Source organism: Bacillus rossius, chromosome 13, assembly GCF_032445375.1.
Source record: "Bacillus rossius redtenbacheri isolate Brsri chromosome 13, Brsri_v3, whole genome shotgun sequence".
Classification (NCBI taxonomy): Eukaryota; Metazoa; Arthropoda; class Insecta; order Phasmatodea; family Bacillidae; genus Bacillus; species Bacillus rossius.
In genome coordinates this window covers 27,364,840-27,388,558 of record NC_086340.1, presented here as the reverse complement: position 1 = coordinate 27,388,558, position 23,719 = coordinate 27,364,840, and the positions used below count along the sequence as shown (strand labels likewise).

At 41.6% G+C, this 23,719-nt stretch overlaps 1 protein-coding gene across 3 annotated transcripts in view; it reads right to left on the bottom strand.

Annotated features, from left to right (window-relative positions):
* Positions 1–12,420, bottom strand: part of LOC134538400 (uncharacterized) — a 35,489-nt gene extending 23,069 nt beyond the window's left edge. The window contains exons 1-5 of one of the 3 annotated variants that reach the window (XM_063379697.1): positions 12,349–12,420; positions 9,615–10,061; positions 4,106–5,041; positions 3,186–3,359; positions 1–74 (exon numbers count right to left, since the gene is read on the bottom strand). The exon at positions 1–74 is cut by the window's left edge and continues 67 nt beyond it. In XM_063379697.1, the coding sequence (XP_063235767.1) occupies positions 1–74; positions 3,186–3,359; positions 4,106–5,041; positions 9,615–10,032 (1,602 nt within the window). In that variant the 5' untranslated portion in view covers positions 10,033–10,061; positions 12,349–12,420. Of the gene's footprint in view, positions 75–3,185; positions 3,360–4,105; positions 5,042–9,614; positions 10,062–12,197 lie in introns of all 3 variants that reach the window. The other 2 variants (XM_063379698.1, XM_063379699.1) reach the window with 2 other exon arrangements.
* Positions 12,421–23,719: the final 11,299 nt, after the last annotated feature.

The window sequence follows — 23,719 nt, the reverse complement described above, 5'->3', positions numbered from 1 at the left end:
GAAATGAGTCAAAAAATACGTAGTGATTCCTGGAAAAGGGGCATTTTTGAACGCATCCACAGCAAATGATGTATCTGTGAAATGCGTAAAATACAAGGCTGTCACAAATGTGAGCATCTAATTCTAATTACAAGAAAACAATAAACAACATAAAAAAATTGTTTCCCATCCCTTTTGTGCATCCATTTTTTTTTTTTAAAAAAACCTAATTACTAGGGGCATTTTTCGTGAAAAAATCTGAACACTCTTCAGACTGTCTGCAACAGATGCCATTCATAACCCATTTGCTTCCGCATAAAATTGCTGTGATTCATCAGACTGCAGCAGTATGACCGTGCCTGAAAGAAACTCAATCTCTCTCAAAACAAAGACAACGCTGCAGAGTTTTTTTAAATACAGCTAGTCTTGAAATCTTTTCCTGAAAAACACATGTCCTTAATAATTACCTACCAAACTATACTTCAAGAAACTTGCAATACTGCTGCCCGGCAAAACAAATTATTAGAATGATAGTTATTAACCACACCAGTGTGATCCGTAGGGACAAGATTTTAGGGATTTATTTTTAGGTCAATTTCATTTTACTAATGGGAAATTTTGGCATTATTGATTTTATTTTTATACGTTGTCCAAATTCATAAAAAATATTGTTTTATTCAACTAAATACGAAAATAAATATTTCCCAATAACTATTTCAACAAAATAGTCACATTTTCACTACATACACGTGATGCACTTTTATTGTAAAATAATTTGCAATAAGCATGTCTGGGACAGAACAACTCATAAAAATGAAAATAGTAAATGGGCAAATTTTTTTGTGTGTGTGTAAAATCTGCCAACGTCATTACATAGAAAGTGTTACTAATAATAGATGTGAGCTGAAACAAAAAAAAAAATATTCATTTTTGATTTTACTTAATAAAAGATTACATGTTTGTGATTTAAGTTTTGTAAAATTGTTGGGTGATTTTAATTGCATTTGTGTTGTTTGGTGCATTGACATGCTTTTCAGTGTTTTTCGGATCAGTCACAATTCACCAGGTAATCTTGTTCCTAGTAGTCAGGTAACCAATGTGTCATTCGTGATTATCACAGTTCAGGTTGACTTTGACCACCACTGCACTGGCCCATTTTTTAGTTCGCTCAGTGTTTATGTGCATTATTACAATATGTTTTAAATATCATTGTAATGAATATTAATTTTTCTTTGGTATTCCAGATAAAAAAATATTGATGTTAGATTCTCCAGCAAAATAGCTTATTCAGCATGGCTGTGGTATCGAACATGCTGTATTACCTAAAGAGCCTTTATTACATACAGAAATTTTGGAGCACAAGTTTAATGGGTGGCAGGGAATGCCAAAACAAGCAATTGTTGTTAAGGTACATGTTTTCGGAAACGCAACCTTGCAAAGTCACATGTGCGGCGAACTTAAAATTTTGTACACTTCAGTGCACATATCCTCTGACTGAGAATGTAAAATCACAGCGCAGAAATGTTCAAAAGCTCCATGGCAAGTATAAGCCTAGATGTGCAGGAGATAGCCATACCAACACTATCAACTAACAGGCACACCCATCAGTAATCACATTTATGTATAGTATAATAAAAAACACATAAAACAAATCTGATAAAGTTTACGTCAAATACTATATTCTGCAAAACTAAATAAAACTCACTTACATCTAGCAACAAACTGAACCATTAAAAAATTTAAAAACTACACAGATTTCTGAAGAACTTAATATTTTTAAAACCTAATATATAAGTTTTAGGCTTTATATTTAAGGTACTTCTCAAAATGTTTACCTTCTTATTAAATGATCTACAAGAACTAGAGATATTTATCGTACAATAATTCAGTATGTATCATTATGTTTTGTTTCCATATTAAAAAAAATAACACATCATAGTTCCATGACGGACGTCAAAATCAGTAACAATTATGAAAATCCGCGATATTTGGCAGCACTGCCATACGCACTAGCAACCAGCTGTCTCGTCTACATCGCTCTTCATGATATGAAACTCCCCGTTTCAGGCGGTCGCTGGTAAAGCCACAGAATCTCTTTCTATTCGGTACACAATTATTGTGAAAGTGTCCTTGGTTAATGCGCACTGCTCCTGTTGCAATTCCTCTCGACTCCCCGCACATCATTGACATATCGGCCATCTCTGTAAACGTGAGACCTGCAGGGCTATTGACGTATGTCAAATCTGTAATCGCAGCAACGTACTCATTAACAGTCGAAACTGCGCTAATTGCCCGACGTGTATACGTACCACAACCAACAATCCAATGGGCTGTACACCAAACTGCTGGCTGCTAGTGCGTGTATGGCTAACTCTAAGTCTAAGCGGAGCATTTGAATGTCATGACGCTGCGATCGCGCATCTTCTCAGCCAATGGAGTTATGCCTTAATGTGCACAAAATTCAAATTTGCGCTTCTGCTCACGCTTGTCATTTGCAGGATTGAGTTTCAGGACAGGAAGAACGTCCCTAACAAAAATTGTTTTATTTTGGCATTCCCTGCCAATCAAGAAATTTGTGCGTAGCAATTTCCGAACAAACTGCCTAAAAAAAACAACCACTAATTGCTATTTTTAAAATGTTCCCATACAATTATTCAGCCAATTTCCCTTGAATTTTTTCTCTTTCCCTGCCCCACTAAAACCTTTTTCCTGTCTCGTCATTCTGCCTGGAAAGATAACACATACGTATATTACCATACACATTATTACCAAAATACATCCATAAAATGCCACATGCCAAACTGACTATAAAAGTTTATTCTACAAAATTTAAAGTTTGCACTGTTATCATTTCCATCAACACTGTACAACCAACATTGGCTAACTAATATACTTGTTTGATACAATACCTCACTGACTGCGATCAGTTAAAAAACTACAGATATTCAATTGTGCTTCAAATTAATACTCATTTGTTTGTATCCCTTAAGTTCAATTAATGTTTGTAAAAAATCAGGTAAAAATTATTCAGGGCACATAAATTTACAATGAAATTCATTTTTAAGACATTAAGATACCACTCACTGTGAAAAATTACTGTTTTGTAGCTAAGATTTTGTTCAGTTCTTTGTGTTTCGCAGGTTTTGAAGGGACCCTTACAACTCGTTGAGTTGGTACAGGATTCTCACGCAGCTGCAGCTACTCACCCGGAACTCTCTTGTAGTGTGGGCAGGACTTGTAAACACTTCCCGTGCTGACCGAGCTGCCGGACACGGCGACGTGAACGGCAGGAGGCTCCCGAGGCTCCCTGTCCCGCGCCCGGGGCATCAGCCGCTGCCACTGGTCTCTGGCCGAGGCATTCCTGCTGCCACCGACGACATCTGGGAGCAAACGGGCGTCTGCACTTGATCGCGTCAAACATGCGGAGAAAAAAATAGCCATATTCGCCCACACATCTCCAGAACCAGGGGAATTTCACAAACTAATGTGTTGCAAAACTAGACTTCCGGCACTTACACACCAGCATAAATTTTCAGAAATTAATTTCAGCTTATTTGACAGGGTCTGGATGACTCTCAGTAAATCATGAACTTGCAACATGAAGTCCAACTAATTTTCATTGAACACACTAAACTATTCGGCCCCTACGCCGGCTACGTCTGTCCATAAGAAATTTATAAATAATAGACTTAGGAATTAATATTCTACTCTGAATTCAAATTATTTAATAATACAGGTAACTTAGGTTGTGCCTTAAAACTGCCAATTTACTCAGTATTTCGCTAAGATGATATACATAGCTTTATCAGATTAACACCTGTGCCCTTACAACCTCCCCATCAATTATTCATGGCTATGGTGCTGGCTGCATGCAAACAGAATTGAAATTTTTTTTTTCAGCTCTATATATAATCAACAAGGTCATCAAGGAAATTTTATGTAGAGAAATTGGAGACAGAATCAGTTATAGTAAGGAACAATACAAACATTTTGCCTGGAACAATTGACGGTAACTATGGAAAAGAAAATTCAGAATAGCAGGACCAGAACTCGAACCAGGTTCTTCTTAATTTAATTCAAATGATTTGCCATTGCAGTATCATTATAAAATGATTTAATTGCTTACTCTCTTTGTTGTATTCTGTGGCATTCTCCACTGGTACCATGCTTGATGAACTGGATACGTGGGAACTACTTTCTGCCACAGTCTTAGAAGATGATGGACTAGCAATAACACTCTGTGCAGCGCCCCCGTCGCCAGAAGCTCCGTCGTGTGCAGCGCTGAGCGACGCGCTTCCTTTGCCGATGGTGGACAGCTTGAAGCTGGACTGGTTGACGCTGACGCCACCGTCACCAACAACACAGTCCACGTGCACGCTCTTCGAGCACTCGCACACGGTCACCTTGACGCTGCCGATGTTCGCTCCCGCGCACGAGTCGAAGCCCACCTCGTCCCACCCATCTCTACCGCACGACACCTGGATCTTCACCGGACTCTCCAGCGCGACTTTGCCGTTTTTGTCCGGGGACAGAGTCACCGAGAGCGACGCTCGCAAGGGTTTCCCGAAGCTGTCATCACTGTCGAATTCAAGGTCGTCGAAACACGTGTCCCCGCAAGGCACTCTACAAGTCTCGACATTGCCACCTCTGCTTGGCTGTATGTGACTGAATGCATTTTCACACAAATTTTCTACAGTAAGCGCACTATCATCAAAAGAGTTTTCTGAAGGGAGAGTAGTTTTGGGTAATTTTTCTGGAGGCACATTATTCATCCCTACATCTGAAGACGAAGAAATCTCGATGGGCTCTGCACACAACACCGAAGGCTGTTTCAAACGTATCTGGTTCTGCAACCAACCCAAGGACTTTGTCGAGCTGCTGTTGCCGTTGCTGCTGTCGAAGCTCAGATTTCTCTTGACCTCCGGCACAGTGAGGGCAGGACGAACTGCTGTCATGCCATCGCAAGCCACCGCCACGGACCGCCTGGTAGCCACGGCCCTGTGCGCATAGTCGCGGTAGTGGAACACACTCGTGCTTGAGCAGTTCTCGCCTTTACTGCACTCTGGAACCAGTACCACAAAACGTGGCATCAACACAAACACTCCAAGCCGCACAGGGCAATTTCAATAGGTAACAATGTCTAAATAAGCAATGCAATCACAAAAACTGCAAGCATAAATCAGGTAAAGATTGTTGTCGTGATCAGGAATGTTAATGATCTACTTCATCGCATTTCCATGTCATTTTTTTTTTTACAGGAAAGGAAGTGGAGGGAGAAAAACAATCCCTCCTGATGTTACACTTTGTATAACAATGCCATACTATGGTTTGTTGAAAATTTTGTAGCCAAACATGCTACATGCTATGTGACGAGCCTGCAGGTTCTACAAATCCTGTTGTAATCCTTCAGCAACCCAAATATATTTTCACAGGAAAAACTGTACACTGCACAGTATTCAAGAAAAATTTGTACTTCAATGATTTTGATAGTGATAATCCACATATAAACTGTAAGACACCTCCTGGGTCAAATTTGAATACCATTAGTCATGTCTAAACAGCAGTACATACAGGCACTGACAAGGAAAATTTATATATGTACATATTGTAAATAATAAAATTTACAAAGGATAAAAAAAAAAGTAGGGAAATAACTGAATATTAAATGGATACTGAACAAGATTACTCAATGCAGCTGAATGTATTAAAAAAATGTAAGAAAACTAGTGATGGTTCGAATCCCATTTTTCTCGAATCCGAATCTCGAATCCGAATCCCAAACAGTACCTCGAATCCACCCCTCGAATCCGAATCCAGTTCTCAAGAGTTAATTATAAAATAATTTATAAGTTAAGAGAAAAAATTAAACATTATGCAGAATTATTTAACCCTTTAAATTTTTATTTAAAAAAATAAGTATTTTGACACGGTCTGGATCAAGACGATTCCGTTTTTGGTCACATATGTTTCCTGCAGTGCTGAACAAACGTTCAGAGAACACTGTCGCAGGTGGTGAACACAAATATTTTTTGGACAGTTTATGTAGCCTGGGTGAACACGCAGACTGAGTTTTCCAGTATTCGAGAATGTTTATTTCTGGGTTAACTGTAGGATCACGTAAGAATCTGGTCACTTCATCAATTGCTGTAGAATCCGACTTGGTGGATTTAAGGCATTCAGGCATTATCTGTGAGTACAGTGATTCATGTATACACGGAAATCGGAAAACAAAATTCAACATCCGACGGAACAATATTTTGTAGTTACCAACTTGACATTTGTTTAAAGTCCCAAATGAAGGTAAACGCTTTCCTGAAATATTTAATGGAAACTGAAAGATCTTGTCTTCAATGGTTTTAGGCCATAAGAAATATTGTTGTGCGTCTTTTAAAATTAAGCCTCACTAAAGCATAGTGATTAACATGCCCTAAGTTAAAAGTGACGGGGTGTTTTTTCTAGTTTACCCATTAAAATTTTTTATATTAATATTAGTTATTTTTTATGTTGCTAAAAATGATTGGCTAACAAATTTATTGGTTGGCCATCATGGAATTCTCAGATAATACATATTTTAATGTTGGTAGTCTACACAAACCAAACTTGGTCCTAAAAAAATTCATAAATAGAATGTGTATCAGAATATTTAAAATTGAATTGCGATTAAAATACATGTGTACAAATACAAATGCATCCATGTTCATGAATATAAAGTAAGTTTCCCAAATCAGTACATGCTTCATAATTTTTTTTATTTAATAACGAATTAAAAGTACAATACAGTAGAACCTCGTTAATCCGTGATGCGCTAATTCGGGAAATCGGATAATCCGGGACGATTTAAAAGAGAAGAAAAAAAAGAGAAGTAAAAATTGTCAGCGCTTAAAATTAACGTCACGCGGGCCGGCGGCCGGCAAACACTACAAGCCATCGCGTGGGCCGCCAAACTCTGCAACGCTGTTTGTACCGACCCTTTGTGTCGCCCCCCTTTCAGCTGTCACATTTGTCACTCTTTAAACTTGAGGGGGATGTCCTGACTTCTGCTTCCCGTCTCCCTTTGTTTGTTTCCACCCGCCAACGCACGGCAGGCGCCTGGCGAGTGACGTGTCTGGCTGGCATTCGGCTGTACGAGGGAGAGGGGGGGAGGGTGCAAGGTCAGCACGATCTTATCTTTCTCTCTTCGGCTGTTGTAAATGACCGTGAACTAATGGCTAGACAGTGCTGTATTTTTTTAAGCCGAGACACACATTCGAAGACGGCCGGCCCTTACCTTGAACGGCCTTTACCCAGCTGCACGCCGGTGTCTGAGAAGCTTGACAAGACCTTCCCGGCTTTTAATCGCTAGTCCGTGAAATTCGGTAATCCGTGATTATCTCGGTCCTGACCATCACGTATTAACGAGGTTCTACTGTATCTCAATAGGATGTGTTCCAAGGAAAACGTAAACAGACCAAGTAAATTGTAAGCATTTAAGTTTTTAAAGTACTACATTTACATCAATTTTTTTCCTCGAATCCCGAATCTTTTCCCTCGAATTTCGAATCTTTCGAATACTAGAGATTCGGTGGGATTCGAGGATTCGACCGGCCCATCCCTAAAGAAAACCATTCTTAAGTTAGTTAAACCTATCTTTTTTTTTCTTAATAAGATCATTGAATATATATAATGTATAGAAGTCACGAGGGGATACGATTTATTCTGCCCATTTTCGGATCCCAAACTGAGGTAGTTGCAAGTTCCCCCGCTAGATGGCTCTTCTTTCAAAAAAGAAGGTTCCAAGCTCTCACGCGAGAGCGCTATAGCATCGCTTGTCTCAAGGTCGCGCACTGTATTCTTTCACTCTCTCATTCGTTTGGATTTTGTTTCCGATGCAGAGTGGGAGGCAGTTCCTTGATAGACGGGGGTTAGTTTACAAGATATGCTCGTCAAAACAATGCGCAAACATTTAAAACACAAATATATTTTCTTTAAAGAACCAAAAGGTCAAAATTAATTCCTTGAAGTGTTACGCAATTCTTTAAAAACAGCCAACATAAGCAAATTATTCATTGGTACATGATTTCAGCTAGTGTGATAATATTACACATGTATTTTAATAAAAAATTGGTGCATTTTGAATATAAATTTTAAATATATCTTTTTAAGAAATGAATTTAAGTTCCTCAAAGAATAAACTTTATGTGAATAAAACAAAATTTACGTTTTTCAAAGCAAAAAACTAGAAAATACCAACTACGGATATCTACATTGCTGCTCTGTGTGTATCTGTGCACATACATACTTGATAAGCGATACATTCAAAAAAATTTTAGCAAACAATTATAACACAAGAAAAACTTGTTTTTATCCGAGGGAAAAATTTTCTGTTAAACAAATAATTAAGCAGGAAACATTTTTGTACACATTGTTAACGAACGCGAGAGACCAGACCGCGATGCCAGGTTCGGAGCTGGCTGGCAGCCCTGCACAGCCACTGGCGTCACGCGCCGTGTCACGTGACGTTAGGCATGCCACGCGTGCCTGGCCGGATTACAAGGGTCATCGCTACCCCCTACCCCCTCCACACCCCAACTGCACTGTTATCTATCGCTGAGCGACCTTGGGAATTCCGCGGGTCACCGCGTGAATGGGTGCCATCTTTCTCGATGTTTCAGGCATCGGGTCGGGCCCAAGATGACACGAATCGTCACAGCCTCTCTCGTCAGTTTGAGAAAAACGCTCCAGGTACTTAAGCAGCGGTGCTGGCCTATGCGAGAGTCCCGCGACGGGTTCTGAGCGAGTTCCGGGTGAGTTCTGAGAGTGAAGGGAAGTGTGACATTGGCGAAGAGGGTGAGAGACGCCCCCCCCCCCCCCCCCCTCGCAGAGTGATGAGATCGATATGATGCGACCAAGTGGCGCGAGACTGTGCAAGTGAACAGGCGCGAGGTAAGGGGCGAACCACTGTTGAGCCTGGCTCCAGTGAGGAGTGCGAACTGCGGATCTTGAAATTGAGTGACTTGCGAATAAACATTGGTGATCAGAGATTTTTAAGTACAAATATTTATTAGTAATGTAAATATTAGTAATTAATAAAACTGTAATAAAACTTAATTGGGCTATTCCTTATGAACCCAGAGCTTCCCACATAGATCATAACAATATGATTTAAGTTTGTATACCTACAATGAATTTTATTTTGCAATAATAAATTGATATATTACTACCACAGCTAAATCCATAAAACATTTATAGAAAATTTCAAATATATTTACTACATATACTTTACAGTTATAAGGTTTGTAAATTATTCCCATCAGAAGAATTATACATCACAATGCATTAAATTGCATCATATGTTTTTGGTCACATGAAAATCATTTTAAGAATTTGTAAAAATTTCACAATTTAGTTTTTGCCTTTGAAAGCTGATCAACAAGTTACTGACTAGCCAAGCCAATTCAAACAATGACCTGTGAACATCAATGGCCGGGAAATATTTTATAAACTGGAAATGAAAGTTCACATTTGGTGAGCCAAATTTAAAACAAAAATGAAATGAGGTACATGCTTCGATAAATATAAAGTATTTTCCATCATCAAAATTCATCTAAAATGCTAAACGATATCTGCAAGACGTACCTATGTAAAGCTAACCTCACCTGGCAATTCGTCCAGTTTCACATCGCACTGAGCTGCATGCACACTGGGAAGTATGTTAATGTTCTTGAACGGCATTTGACAGATCGGGCAGTACTCGGGAGCTTCTTCCGCTAAGTGCTTCCTCGTGCTGCCTTCAAAGCTGTTCCCCGCACCGCCAGCAGTGGGGCCAGCACTGGTGTCTAGTTTCCCCACCTCGGGGACAGCGACTTGGGAGAAAATCTTGGGCGGTGAACGTAGACCGGCGACCACATCCGTATCAACCTTTTCAGCGTCCTTCTCGACCACGCCGGTGCTAGATTTCCGCGGCCGGCCGAGGGACAGCCTTTTCCGCTTGTTTCTCTGGGTGACTGTCGACGGCAGCGAGGCCTGGGAGCTGACTTGGGGCCGCCACGACGGTCCGGCCACGTGTCTGTCCATCCCGCACTCTGAGATCACAAATTCTTAACCTAGAACCAACAAAAAGAGAGGAATATACATAGCACATCACCGCATACAACATAAATTCTGATGCATTAAGGAGTAGTGAGACGGGTGCTTCTAGCGTGCCTCTCAGCACAAGGCTTTGAACTGGCACGCAGTCTTCTCGTTTTGAAAAAAAAAAAAAAAATCTATAAAATTTGAGCAGCATTATATGGTGGAGAAATGCAGATATAGGTGTAATGCAAGTCCCTTGAGTGCTTCCTAGAATCTGTACCCTGTGTTTCATGCCTAAAAGTTATTCTTTAAATACACAATGCAGCCATTTTCACTCTTCTAAAAACACTATCTAAAAACGAAATTAGGCAACATAAAGACTCATCCACCCTCGGTATATTCTTAATGCTTTTCGTAAACAGACCACCCCCTCCCCCCCACTAAGATACCTTGAGCAGTTTTTAAATCACATCGTCATTTCCTGAAGCTCTGCACTCTGTATGTATGCCCAGGTAGGCGGGGCCCTTGAGAAACATATCAAATTTGCAAACTTTAGCAACATACCTAATTGACTGAAATGGACTGACGTCGAGTTCAGCAACAATGAAAAGTGATTATGATCTAACAAAACAATGACTAGACCCTAAATGAATTGTATTAAAAAAAAACACCAGCACAATGCAATGTCCCCCATGTCTCCCACTTGCAAAAAATTATGTGTTCAACCTGACAGGGAATTGAATTGAGATCACACTGGTGGGAGGCGAGTGAGCTGAACAATCAAACCCTGAGCCCCCAATATACCTTTTGAGGGCCGGGAGAGTTTCAGATGCAAAAAAAAAAATGGACGAAAAAAATTTGAAGGACGAGAAAAAAAAGATTTTTAACGTACGGTAATGATTTGATTTTCAAAAATACATGTTATGAGGAAATGTTAGTTTAAATTAACTATTGCAGTGAGATTAAACACTTTAGACATTAAATAAACCAAATACTTTAGAAATAGATTTAAAAAAAATGTTTTACAATATACATTATATTTTAACTCATGTTTTATTACGGTATTTATAGCAGCTGTATAAAACTGCAACAATATTTATCAAATTTAAATAAGAAAAAAAGACAAACAGCCTATGTCTTTTTAAAAAAAACCAACCCTTTAGTTCAATAATGCGCAATTTTAAAACTGATTATAAATAAGCTTGAATTTGTAAAAAAAATTTGATGTCTGGGGGAACTGGAAAAGGAAGGGGGGGGGGGGGTGACTACTTATAAGTGCTGGCTACGCACACAAACTTGAGACAACAGACACTCCAAGATTACATTATTAATGTAGGTTCCAAACTAATAGAGTTTCGACTTAGTGCTAATGATGATTTTCTAGAATTAAGTGTTATTCTAACAGACCGAGTTACGATTATTCCATTCTTTTTCTCAGTATTTTCATGGTCTTTTTCTGCAGATTTATGATGATAACTCTTTAAAATTTTATGTTTCGACTCAAGTTTTTTGAAGATATTCACTATGTATAATCTAATAGCAATAAAAAGTCATGATAGTGTTTGTAAGCATGATCAACTGTATAACCTTCAATAGCTAGAAAATAAAATTGTGACCAAACTATCTGGATAGATTTACAGGAAAGACCATTAATTAAGTAAAGAACTTGGTGTCTGAAATCGAACCCTAAAGCTTATGCCAAAAGAAGAGATGGCATTTTGAACATAGTAATTTGTAGTGCTGTTCTTAAATGTTATATGGTAAAAGCAGTTATGCAAAAGTGAAGGTATTTCATTAAAAGATAAATACATTATTTTTTCATGGTATTCCTCTTGTCAGTGTTTCGTTAAGCCATATTAATTGTGTAAAATGTTTATGTTCAAGTAAAAACAATGAAAAAGGTATTTATCAAAAGTTGCTTAAATTACCATTTTGTAAATCAATGAAGAAAACAATATTACGATAAAAAATTTCCTCCATTCCTTTAAAAACTGTTTTTGCAAGGGAGGGACTTTTTGAATTTAATAATAATAGCAACTATATACAATTTCCTCTAGTTTGATGTACTGTACCGTACTGGTAAATAACTAATATCCAACTAGTACATTCAATACAGTAGAAAACCAAAATATGTTTAAAGATAAAGGACTTCACTTCACACTGCATACCTAGTTTGTTTCTATAAAATTACGTGATGGAAAACAACCTGTTATCAGTTTGCCACAAAGCAAAAATATCCGTTTGTTGATATCTGTCATCGTTTCAATATAAATTTAAAAAAATATATATTATGTACACGTATTAAATTAACTCATTTACATGGGCTTGCTATCCGAAGCTTGTTATGGTGGCAGACACGCAGACATCATCGAATTATAATAATAATAATAATATACCCATCGACTTCGATCCTTTATGTTCGATGCCCAATGTCTCTCGAAGATTATCGAGTTGGGAATCTTCACTTCTTCACATTGTTAGGCCTTGGGGGGTACTCATTTAGCCATAAAGAAATAATATACGTTTACCTTGTTCTGCGCAAATATTAAGGATTAATCTGGTTTTGCGTTCGAAATACACTATGTTTGTGTAGGCAGTATCTTTTGCAACTTTCAACGAAAGGTAAACTATAATTGTCTTTAATTAAGGTGTAAATCTTGGGTGTAAATGGAATAACGTCGTAGATGTAGGAGGCAGCGAGTTACTAAAAATATACTACTACCAGGAATGTATAAGTAATAGTAAAAGGATTATATTTTGTCTAATATTTGTAAGATTGCTGTTATTCGAAAGTTTGACGTTGTACCTCCTCTTTATTTAAACTAAAACCCGGGTCACGGTTTATATCCGTGGCGCAACATTACAGCATAGGCCATGGTAGTGCCAATACTCGTAACCAGATGACAGTTGTGAATATTAACAGACAATGTATTATAGTTACTTTCATACATGTTATTATTGTAAATATTTATGAAGACTATAAAGTGTGAAGAGTAAGTACGTTTTGTAACCTTGTAAGTAACATTGAAAATGCAAAACATCTAAAGGAATAACATATTGTCATGTCCACCATTTTGGCCTCGGCTGGTATGATAGCACAAGCCCCAAGTGCGCCACCCCTCCTACACAATCTATGGGCAGGAAATTTAGTTCGCCACCCGCCCCTAGATGACAGACAAAGGGGAATGTGAATTAAGGTAACTTTGTCTATCTGCCCAGCCTAATTCAGGACAAATATGTAAATATATAGTGTTGTGACAAGAAACCTGTTAATGATACAAGTGAATGTAAAGAGTATTGTAATTCGAATATGTATGCACAGGAAGGGTACAGATGTGCCTTCCCTACTGAATATGTACATACATTGTATATTGACCCTGGCTGAGCTAAGCCCCAGTGATGAAAAGCGGCGGCGGCGGCGGCCAGGCAGAAAGCTCTTCCCAGTAATTCTGGGCCAATAAAAGTGACTGAATGCTTGAGCAGTATTGTTTTAGGCAGCGACCTCTCTGGAGGACCACTCCTCCCCCTTCCCTCCTCTGATAGGCAGCGACCTCTCTGCAGAACCGCTCCTCCTCCTCCCCTTCTCCTTTGGTAGGCAGCGATCTCTCTGGGGGACCGCTCCTACCTCACCCTGTGCTTAGGCAGCGACCTCTACTCGGGGACCACTCCCACTCTCTCCCCCCCCCCCTCTGCCTGATCTCTCCCGCTCTTGGGCAGCGACCCCAACCAAATATTGTAATAGGATAATATGGGAAACAGACGAAAAAAATGCGAGATATGTTGTTCAGCGAACCTGGTGGCGTGGACTGAACCTACGCTTTGGAAACGGCGGTAAAAGGCATTGAAGTGTGTTTGGTGCTATAAGATGATGGTTCTATTTGCGAATAAATAAACACATTATTATGTGAACAGTAATTCAGAATGTCCGGAAATATTTGTGCGGTGTTTGGGCAAAAATTACAACGTTACTAACTGCTCAGTCTTTTTTCAGATTTCCAGCGGACGCAACGCAGTAAGTGTTTCGCGTTTCGCGCATTCAAAATTTTAACCCCTTTGTTTTATATTTTTGTCTCTTATTATAAAGTAATTATTTATTATAATTCCTTACCATTCTCGTAACATGATTTGTTTGCAGCAGTTTCTTTCGGTTTAATTAAGGATTTTTATTTAAAATGCAGTCACATTTTCAGGTGAGAAATTAATTTCATACATACAATTTACTTCCGTTACTAAAACTAGTTGTTCTTGTTTCCTTAAAAATAAAACAGCTGTAAAACCAATTAGATACTACCTACTACTTGTTCAGTTATTTTGATAGATTATATTTTGCACATACTTACATATCTATCTTTGACACATACCTTTAAATAAAGCCTGAGAACAGATCTGTATAAATAATAGCATTAAATGTGTTTGAATTTCTAGTTTTGGTAAAAACAGCACTTATATTAATTGAGTAAACATGTTGCCTTTAATATGCACGTAAAATTGAATTACGCGGGGCTTTCTTCAGTCCACGCCGCTAGAATGCGCTGCAGTCTGGTGTCTCGCGCTTCGTCAATGCTAATTGGCCGGAGTTTCCCATATTATCCTATTACAATATTTGCCCCAACTTGGGGACCGCTCCCGCTCCTCACCACTGCCCGATCTTCCCCTGCTCTTGGGCAGCGACCCCTGTTCGGGGACAAGTCAATATAGCTCACCGTAGTCGATCATAAACATAAAAGTTAAGTTAAGTATTAAAAGGTAGTCTTAGTTAAGTTTTAGTAGGGATTCTCAAAAAGGCTGCGGAGAACGGAGGCATCCAGGAGCCGCTCGTCCCCGACCTTTGCATCTGAGCTGTGTGTAGCACTTTTCAGTGCTACCCAGCAGTTCTTGAAAGGTAGCCTGTGCTATGGTAAGCAGGTAAAGGTATTTTATTACTGACGACCAACGAGCCCTGATACACCCGGGGAGTTAGATCCCCTACAGCCTAGCCTGAACCCGGCTAACTTAGCCCCGGGGGACGGTCAGTGGGTGCGCTAAGGTGTGAGGCACGGACTTCATAATGACGACTGAAATCGACGAAATGACGTCCTCCCCTCAGGAGGGAATGAATGACGGTGACTGGCAGACAGTCACCACTAAGAAGGCAAAGAGGTCGCACCATGAGATGGCGGCCTCTACCTCCGACCTGCGGCAGCGCCCAAGGCCCCTCGCGTCAAGCCACTCTTCGTGTTTCTTGACCAGGGGCACCAATACCAGCGTGTATACCATGCGCTGAAAAACGATCTCACCGAGCATTTTACATGTACCAACCGCGGTAAAGACGAACTCATGGTGCACACCGCCTCCATCGCGGACTACGCACGTGCGATTAAGGCCCTTCAGGCCATTGGGGCACAGCATTCGGTGCTCTTGCAACAGCACGAAGTGCCGAAGAAATTCGTGCTGCGCGGCGTCCACCGACACACGCCGACGGACTTCCTGCAGGAGGAGTTCGCCGCACTAAACCTGCCTGTCCAGAACCACTGGTTCCTGGAAAACAGGCAGCGGCGGGAAAAGAGCGACGCCCTCGTCATCGAGGTCCTGCAATCGTGCGACACGGCTCGCATACAGGCTCTGCACGAGTTCGCAGGAATGCGGATTCGCGTAGACGACTACCGACGTCCGAAGGGCCCGGCGCAGTGCAGCAACTGCCAGCGTTTTAATCACGTTGGCAAGGGCTGCAGTGCGGCACCAGTCTGCCGATGGTGCAGCGGCCCGCACAGCACCACCGACTGCCCGAACGGGGGCAAACAAGAACACAATAAGTGTGCCCACTGTACCGAGCAGCACTGCGCCAACTTCAAAGGGTGCAGTGCCTACAAGAAGGAGACGCGGAGGCACCTTCCCCCCCAAGAGCGTAAGAAGCGGGAGCAGCAGTCCCGCCGCGACATGAGCGACAACATGCGCGCCACGGACCAGCCCCAGCCACCTCAACAGTGGGCACCACAGGGGCACCACACCCCCCCACGACACAACCCCTGGGGCCCACCGCCGCCGTGCTTCGGCGACTATCTGGCGCAGGCCAGTGGGAGCCGGTTTGCGCCCCTGCAGCAGCACTGGGAGCCCAGCCACAATGAGCTGGACTACCCAGTCCTTGCCAACAACCCGTGGCAGAGGAAGAAGGGGTTCAAGAAGAACCCCACGGGCCACAAAAATGGCCAAGGAAAGCCCCCGCGCCCCGCCCAGGACAGGCCCCGACAGCCTGCCCAGGACAAGCTGGCAGCCACCAAGCCAGCTCCAACACCGGCGAAGAGGACGCCAGCTCCCGCACAGCCGCAGGCCGCACCTGAGGCTGCCATGGCTGTTGACGCAGCGCCAGAGCTGCCAACTGCCCAGCAGACACCCCCCACCAGCGCACCGGCGCCGCAGCTCGGGGACATCCAGGCGGTCATCTACTCCCACGAAGCCATTCGGGGAGACGCCCGACTGCAGAGCGCCATCGGCCCTCTGTGCCAGCTTCTGGTCATCTGGCTGGACACATCCAAATCCATGGCCGACAAAATACGAGCCACCATGGATTGCGTATGTGTGCTTGCTGGCGTCATAAATGACCAGCCTTAATTCGGCCCCGAGTTGCAACACAACCCCGGCCTTTAGACAATAAGTTTCTTTCCCTCCTATTCTGGAATGCACGCGGCCTTAAAAATAAATTACCGGAACTTATTAACCACCTGGATAAACATAAAATAAAAATAGCTGCGATCAATGAAACCCATTTAAAACGGACAGACAGGCTGACAATATTAAATTATGTCATACATAGGCGCGACCGAGACGCACGAGGCGGCGGAGTAGCCATTGCTGTACACACTAGTGTACAACACACTGCCTGCCAGCTCCCTGATTTCCAACAACTGGAGGCTATAGGAATTAATTTAAACATAAATCAGCAACAAATTAAATTAATTGCAATGTACGCCCCACCAGGCAGGTCCCTCAGCGAGGCAGATCTGGATACTTTATATGGAGCGGCCCCGAGCTTCCTTGCTGTAGGCGATATAAATGCCAAACACATAGAGTGGAACTGCAGGCACGCTACAGCGAACGGCAGACTACTCTACACTCACCAACTCAACAAAAACTACACTGTACATGCTCCCTCAGAGCCCACACATGACTCTGGTCGGCTGAACGACATGCCTGATATTTTAGATATCGCCCTGAACAAACGTGTCAACACGGGATTCGAACTCGAGGTTGTACACGACATGTCATCGGATCATTTCCCTGTTCATTTAATATTCGATGACGCAAATATAGACTCCAACCAGTCACGAAAAACCAGGGACTATAAAAACGCGGACTGGCAACAATTTAAAAACTACTTAACAATAAATCTCCCCGACGCGGCCGAAATTACCATTGAAAACAGCGATAATTTAAATTCCGCGATATTAGAACTAACAGAAAAAATCCAGGATGGTATTAGCCAGTGCATCCCAGAAAAGGAGGTTAGGTTAGCACACGACGAGCTGCCAGAATACATCCACAGCTTGATTTCACAAAAAAATCGACTGCGGCGTGAATACACACGGCGTCGTACACAAGAGACGAAACGCCGAATAAACGAACTACAAACAATCATTTCAGACGAAATCTCACTCTGGCGAAGCAGCCAGTGGGAAACTAAAATCGCGCGACTCGACACCCAGGACGGAAGTGCCTGGAAAATGACGAAGCGGATTTTAAATAAATCGGACAAAATCCCGCCCCTTGAAACAAACAATGGCGTAGTTTTTCAGCCCCGTGATAAGGCACAAGCTTTCGCCGACACACTGGAAGCAGCATTCCAGCCCAACATGCAGCCCTGCGATAGGATATTCACGGCGCAAATTTACTGCGAACTCCGTGTTAAATTGCGACTGCCCACAACCTCTGAGCCATTACTTACACAGGCGCAAGAAATAAAGTGCGCAATCAAAAAAATGAAGCCGCGAAAAGCTCCCGGGAATGACGGCATACAGGCTGTTGTTCTCAAACAACTCCCGAACGAAACACTCGAATATCTAGCCGAGTGCATAAATGCAATGTTTCGGTTAAATATTTTTCCCTCACAGTGGAAAGAGGCTAGAGTTATAGTCTTCCACAAGCCAGGTAAAAATAAAACAGTGCCACAGAATTACAGACCTATCAGTCTGCTAAGTACTGTGTCTAAAGTCGTGGAGAGTATTATACTACACAGACTTAATGTACACATTCACGAGAATAACATACTGCCGAATGAACAATTTGGCTTTCGCAGTACACACTCGACAGTACATCAGCTCGTACGCCTGACTGAAGAAATCACAAGCGCATTTAACGTACAGGATTACGTAGTCGCCACGTTTATAGATGTAGAGAAAGCCTTCGACAGAGTATTCCATGCGGGGCTAATCTACAAACTCTACCAAACAGGATTTCCAGACTGTTATATTAAACTAGTCGCATCCTATTTAGCAGACAGAACCTTTAGAGTAGCTACTGAAGGAGCTCTATCAGACATAAAACAAATAAGAGCAGGTGTACCGCAGGGAAGCATCTTAGGCCCTGTACTCTTTAATATATATGTCAGTGACATGCCACGCCCCGCACACCGACTAGTAAAGCTGGGCTGTTATGCAGATGACACAGTGCTGTATAGCAGGTCCCACAACCTCCAGCTAGCTACCAACAGACTGCAAGTCGCGCTCACTGAGTTCGAACAATGGTGCACGACTTGGCGTATAAAAGTAAATACAACGAAATCAGAGGTTATTGTATTTACTCGTAAAAATCTCCCGCCTGTAGACACAGGCCGCAAATACGTTTGTTTGACGAACAAATACCGCATAAGGATGTAGTGAAATATCTAGGTGTTCACATGGATAGGAAACTACTCTGGCGCAATCACATTGACACTAGGCGAGCGCAAGCGCAGGCTAGGATCAGTGCACTCTACCCAGTAATGAGTAGACGATGCGGCAGCAAGGTTAAAACCGGCCTACTGCTGTACAATGCTCTAATACGCCCAATAATTATGTATGCAGCCCCAGTCTGGGCAAGAGCTGCCCCCACACACCTAATAAAACTGCAGCGGATTCAGAATAGGTGCATTCGAATCGCCACAGACGCCCCACGATACTGCCCTGTAGAAGCATTGCATCGTGAAACCGAGTCGGAGACTTTGCAAGACTTTTACACTCGTACAACACAAACTTTTTACGATAAATGCGTAAATAGTTTAAATCCGCATATTTCCTCACTCGGAAATTATGATCCCGACGAAACACAAAAATACAAACGCCCGAAATCCATCCTGGCGCACCGACCACCGTAGTGGCCCGTGATTGGCTGGAAGCTCCGGCCAATCACAGCGCACCTGCGCTCAGCCGAGGCCCGACCCCAACAGCGTGGTTGCGGACTGGCGAGAAAATTCTGCTTAAGAATCGCGCAGTTTTTACACTCGTATTTCTGGCAGCTCCAGACTTAGTATTAAGTATTTTATTTTTTAAGACATAACTTTAAGTCCTAATATTAGCATTAAGTAATAGAATTCTGTACATGTGCCTGACCATGTCCTGCAGTGCAAATACGCAACATTGGACTAGCCAATGATTGACATGCTCAGGCTGGCAGCACATTGTGATGGAATTAAATTCTCCCGCACCACCCAGACACACCAGCAATTTGGCCCAGCGGGGCTCTAATGAATTTTTGGCCCAGCGGGGCTCTAATTAACTTTTGGCCCAGCGGGGCTCTAATAAATACACCAACACACAAATTCCCCATTCTTATAGGAATGTTTATTTCTCAATTATTAAGTGAGCAGACTCACTATCGATGAATAGGTGTCCGACCATGTGCCTGACCACGTCTTGCGGTGCAAATAATCAACATTGGACTAGCCAATGATTGACATGCCCAGGCTGGCAGCACAATGTGTCGGGCATACATGGCCGTGGTAACTGGGGCAACCTGGGTGCTGCGGCCATATAACTTATAGTTGTAAGATGTACCTTTTCTTTTCTTTCAGCTCACCTGGCTGGCTGGCAGCCTGGCGGGAAACGACGAAAGTCGCCCCCTAAAAACCAGTCATGCCCAAACCCCCAAATGCGGACAAAAATGTCCAAGTGCCCGCCCTTGCTTAGTAGATATTTTCTACTCTTCCAACTCTTCTTCCTGAGCCATCCTTCTATTCCCGTAGCCAACCCGCATGTAATTAATGCATGAAATTTTGCATCCCGCATGTAAGTGCCCAGGGTTTTCCCTGTGTCTATGCAGGTTTTACCTGGGCCCAAATTATCTAGTTTTAGTCTAGAATAGTCAGTGAAGGGAGTTAGTCATGGCGCCAATCGCTGCCATGGCTGGCCAATCCCCTCCTAGCACACGATGCATGCACCCTCTCCCGCATGGCTAACCCCTGCATGATTAGAGCGTATAGGCTTCGGCCTGAGATGCACTTAGAGTCTGTCCCTAATCCAGACCCCTCCCAAACACACTTAGTTTTAATTTAGGTTAGGAAAAAAAATCGTTTTAGTATGATAGGTTAAAATATGAGTGATTGATGTTCTAATTTTAATAGGAAGGTTGAGGCCACTTGCTGTTCTTCAGTCTTCCTGCCGTTTAGAGGTGGGTTGATCCAACCTAATGCTGATGCAGTCATGTACCTAATTAAAAGTCTCTGATACTTTTGTATCAGAGCTAGAGGTGGGTTTAGGGATGGGCAGTACGGTTCATTCCAGTGAGTGGTTCGTAACTAATTCGTTCTTCAAAGTGAACCAGTTCTTTTAAATGGTTCAGTGGTTCATTAATAAAAGTCTCGTACAACTCGAAGGAATCGCTCGTTTTCTCTTGATATTCGGCTTCGGCACTCGCCTCACCGAGTCGGTTCTTTCTAATGCTCAACGCTGAAGTCTTTCTTTTCTCATATTCCTCTGTACTATACTGACTCATCGATTCCGGCTGTTGTTTGAAAATTGAAATGACTGTCGTTATGGTTTGAATTAGTAAAATTAATTTTAATTTTATGCAAAAAACATTGCTTTCAACAGCATGGAGAAAAAGTTCACTATTTCATAAGCGAAAGATTGAGGAACGGTTTCAGAAACGTTAAAAAAAACCAAAGACTTACAACATATCGTAAGCACAGTAATTAAAAATATATATATTAGAACCATTTAAATTTAAAATGAAACTCTGAAAAAAAATTGTTGATATCAATTCTGCAGTGTTAAAATTAATTAACATTATAACTGAAATTCGCATTTGCAAAAATCATTTTGGCAATATTCATTAATTGAAACAAATTACCATAACAGTAAAATTTATAAAAATTATATTAATGTATAAGTATGTACTTAACCAGAGGAAAGCGTATTAATTATACATTACTTTGATCTGTAACACAATGCACTGAAACATGCTGAAGAAATAATACTAACGACAGAGTTATTTATCTCCACGCTCTTATGTAAAGTTGGTCACAGTTATCGCTCGAGTTGATTAATCGGTATACATCACGAGCGAGAGTCGAGAGAAGTGTAAGCAGATATCTGGGGGAAACAGAGAGAGAGAGAGAGAGAGAGAGAGAGAGAGAGAGAGAGAGAGAGAGAGAGAGAGAGAGAGAGAGAGAGAGAGAGATAGCTAAAAACAGTGAAACAGTATCCTGGCTCCTCCGTGGAGTGGGGAGGGGGGGGGGGCGGGCAAAGAATCGTGGGGAGCGAATCAGCGTCCAGCGATGACAAGAAGAAAGAAGGATGAACCAAGAACCACGAGTCCGCGCCGAACGCGATAGCCGAGAGTTGTGGAGGAGAAGGAACAAAGAACCACTAGCGAACCAGCGAACCTCTCCTTCAGTGTTCTTCCCACTGTCCGCGATTGCTGAGCTGGTGAACCACGGTTCTTTTTCTAGGAACTAGTTCCTGAGTGTTCTTGGACACGAACCGATTCATTTGAATGGTTCGTGAACCATCGGCCCATCTCTAGGTGGGTTGTTACAGCAATTTTCGGTATCTGTTCCTACCTGGTACTGATACAGTAATGAACCTAGTTACAAGTCTCTGATACTTTTGAATCAGAGCAGTAGCGGTCACAGGAAGCGACAAGGTATCAGCATTCTCGTTACAGGGTACACATACTCCGTGCCGTCATCACCAGCGTTAAAAGGTATCGGTGTTTCTGATACATTATTCATCACGCCCGGTAATTCTCTACCTCTGTTACTCTCATGCCCGCCTGATACAGCCAGTATCAATCAGTTCAACATTCACTGCAGTTTGTCCTGGCCGTGTATTAATTACCACCATGTACATTGTTGCGGGCTGTCATGCTTTGTAGTTAGTATCTTTATAGTGAAATAAGGAATGGATAAGTGCAGGAAAAAGACTTCATTTGTGTGGAATTTTTTTACGGAAAATAATGAGTTTGCTAATTGTAATTTGTGTAAACAAAAACTGAGTTATAAATCATCATCGACTAATCTGAAGAAACATTTGAAACGTAAACATTGATATAGTATGCTCACTAATGTACGTATCTGTTTTTTTTATTTTTAATTTTTGATAAAATCGTAATCTTTTAATGTATGAAAACACTAGTTACTAATTGTTTTCGAAAAAAAAAGTCCATATGTTGATTACATCTGTTATTAGTGTCAACTGAGGATTTATTTGCATTTTCATAGCTGTTAGGTGCACAAATATAAATATTATATCTTGTATTAATGTACTTTTTAATATTAAAATTTCATTAGTTTTATTATTGAACGAGACTGTGCACGCACTGCGCACTGAGCGTACTTTGATGTGGGACAATAACCAAACGACTAGTAACAATTTCGCTTTGCGCCTCTCCTTCAACGCCTTCCCCTGCGCTTCCTCCCCTACATTATTTCCCTTCTTTATCCCTTATTCGTCGTTCCTGCTCCCTCCCCTTTCACAAGCTCCGCCCAAGTGACCGTCATCTGCGATCGGGTTCTGCGCACATTCGCCGTGGTGTTGTTCCAGGCGAATTCTGACCTGATACTAAAGTACTTGATACTTTTCAAGTGTACTCGTTTGCCGTTCCTGATACAGGCGCGTATCAGTGACAAAGTATTAGGATGATACTTTTCGACCCACCTCTACTGCCTTTAGACCATTTCTTTAAAAAATAACATTTTTTATAACATATTGTTCTAATATTTGTCTTCTTATCTAAGCTGGTCATAATACATTTATATTATATTTTAGTTTTTGTATGAGTCAGTTTCTTTTATACTCTAATATGCAATATACAGGGGTGCCCACAAGGGGGTGTAACGACGCAGACTGCGTCATTAAAATTTCAGGGGAGGGGGGGTGGTCAAAAGACGAGAAAAATGTATATATTATTTACATAATTATAGCTTATAATGTGAAAATACGTTTCTGGTGCTTTGATAATTGAAAGGATCTTGTAAATCAAATTGGCAACCGCACTTTCCTCAACAAAAGCAGTTTGGCATCTGTCGGTTCAGGATGGAAATATTACCTGATATGACCAAAATTATTATTAGAAAATCAGTTTTAATTAATGCAAAATGTGATAAAATATAATCCTAAAAAAGTATAATATTATAAAATAATTGAGTAAATCATTGAGAAAATTGCATAAAAAATTTCGGGGGGGGGGGGGGGCATCATTAGGTTAGGGGGGGTGAGTCATAGTGTTTGGGGGGGTGGGT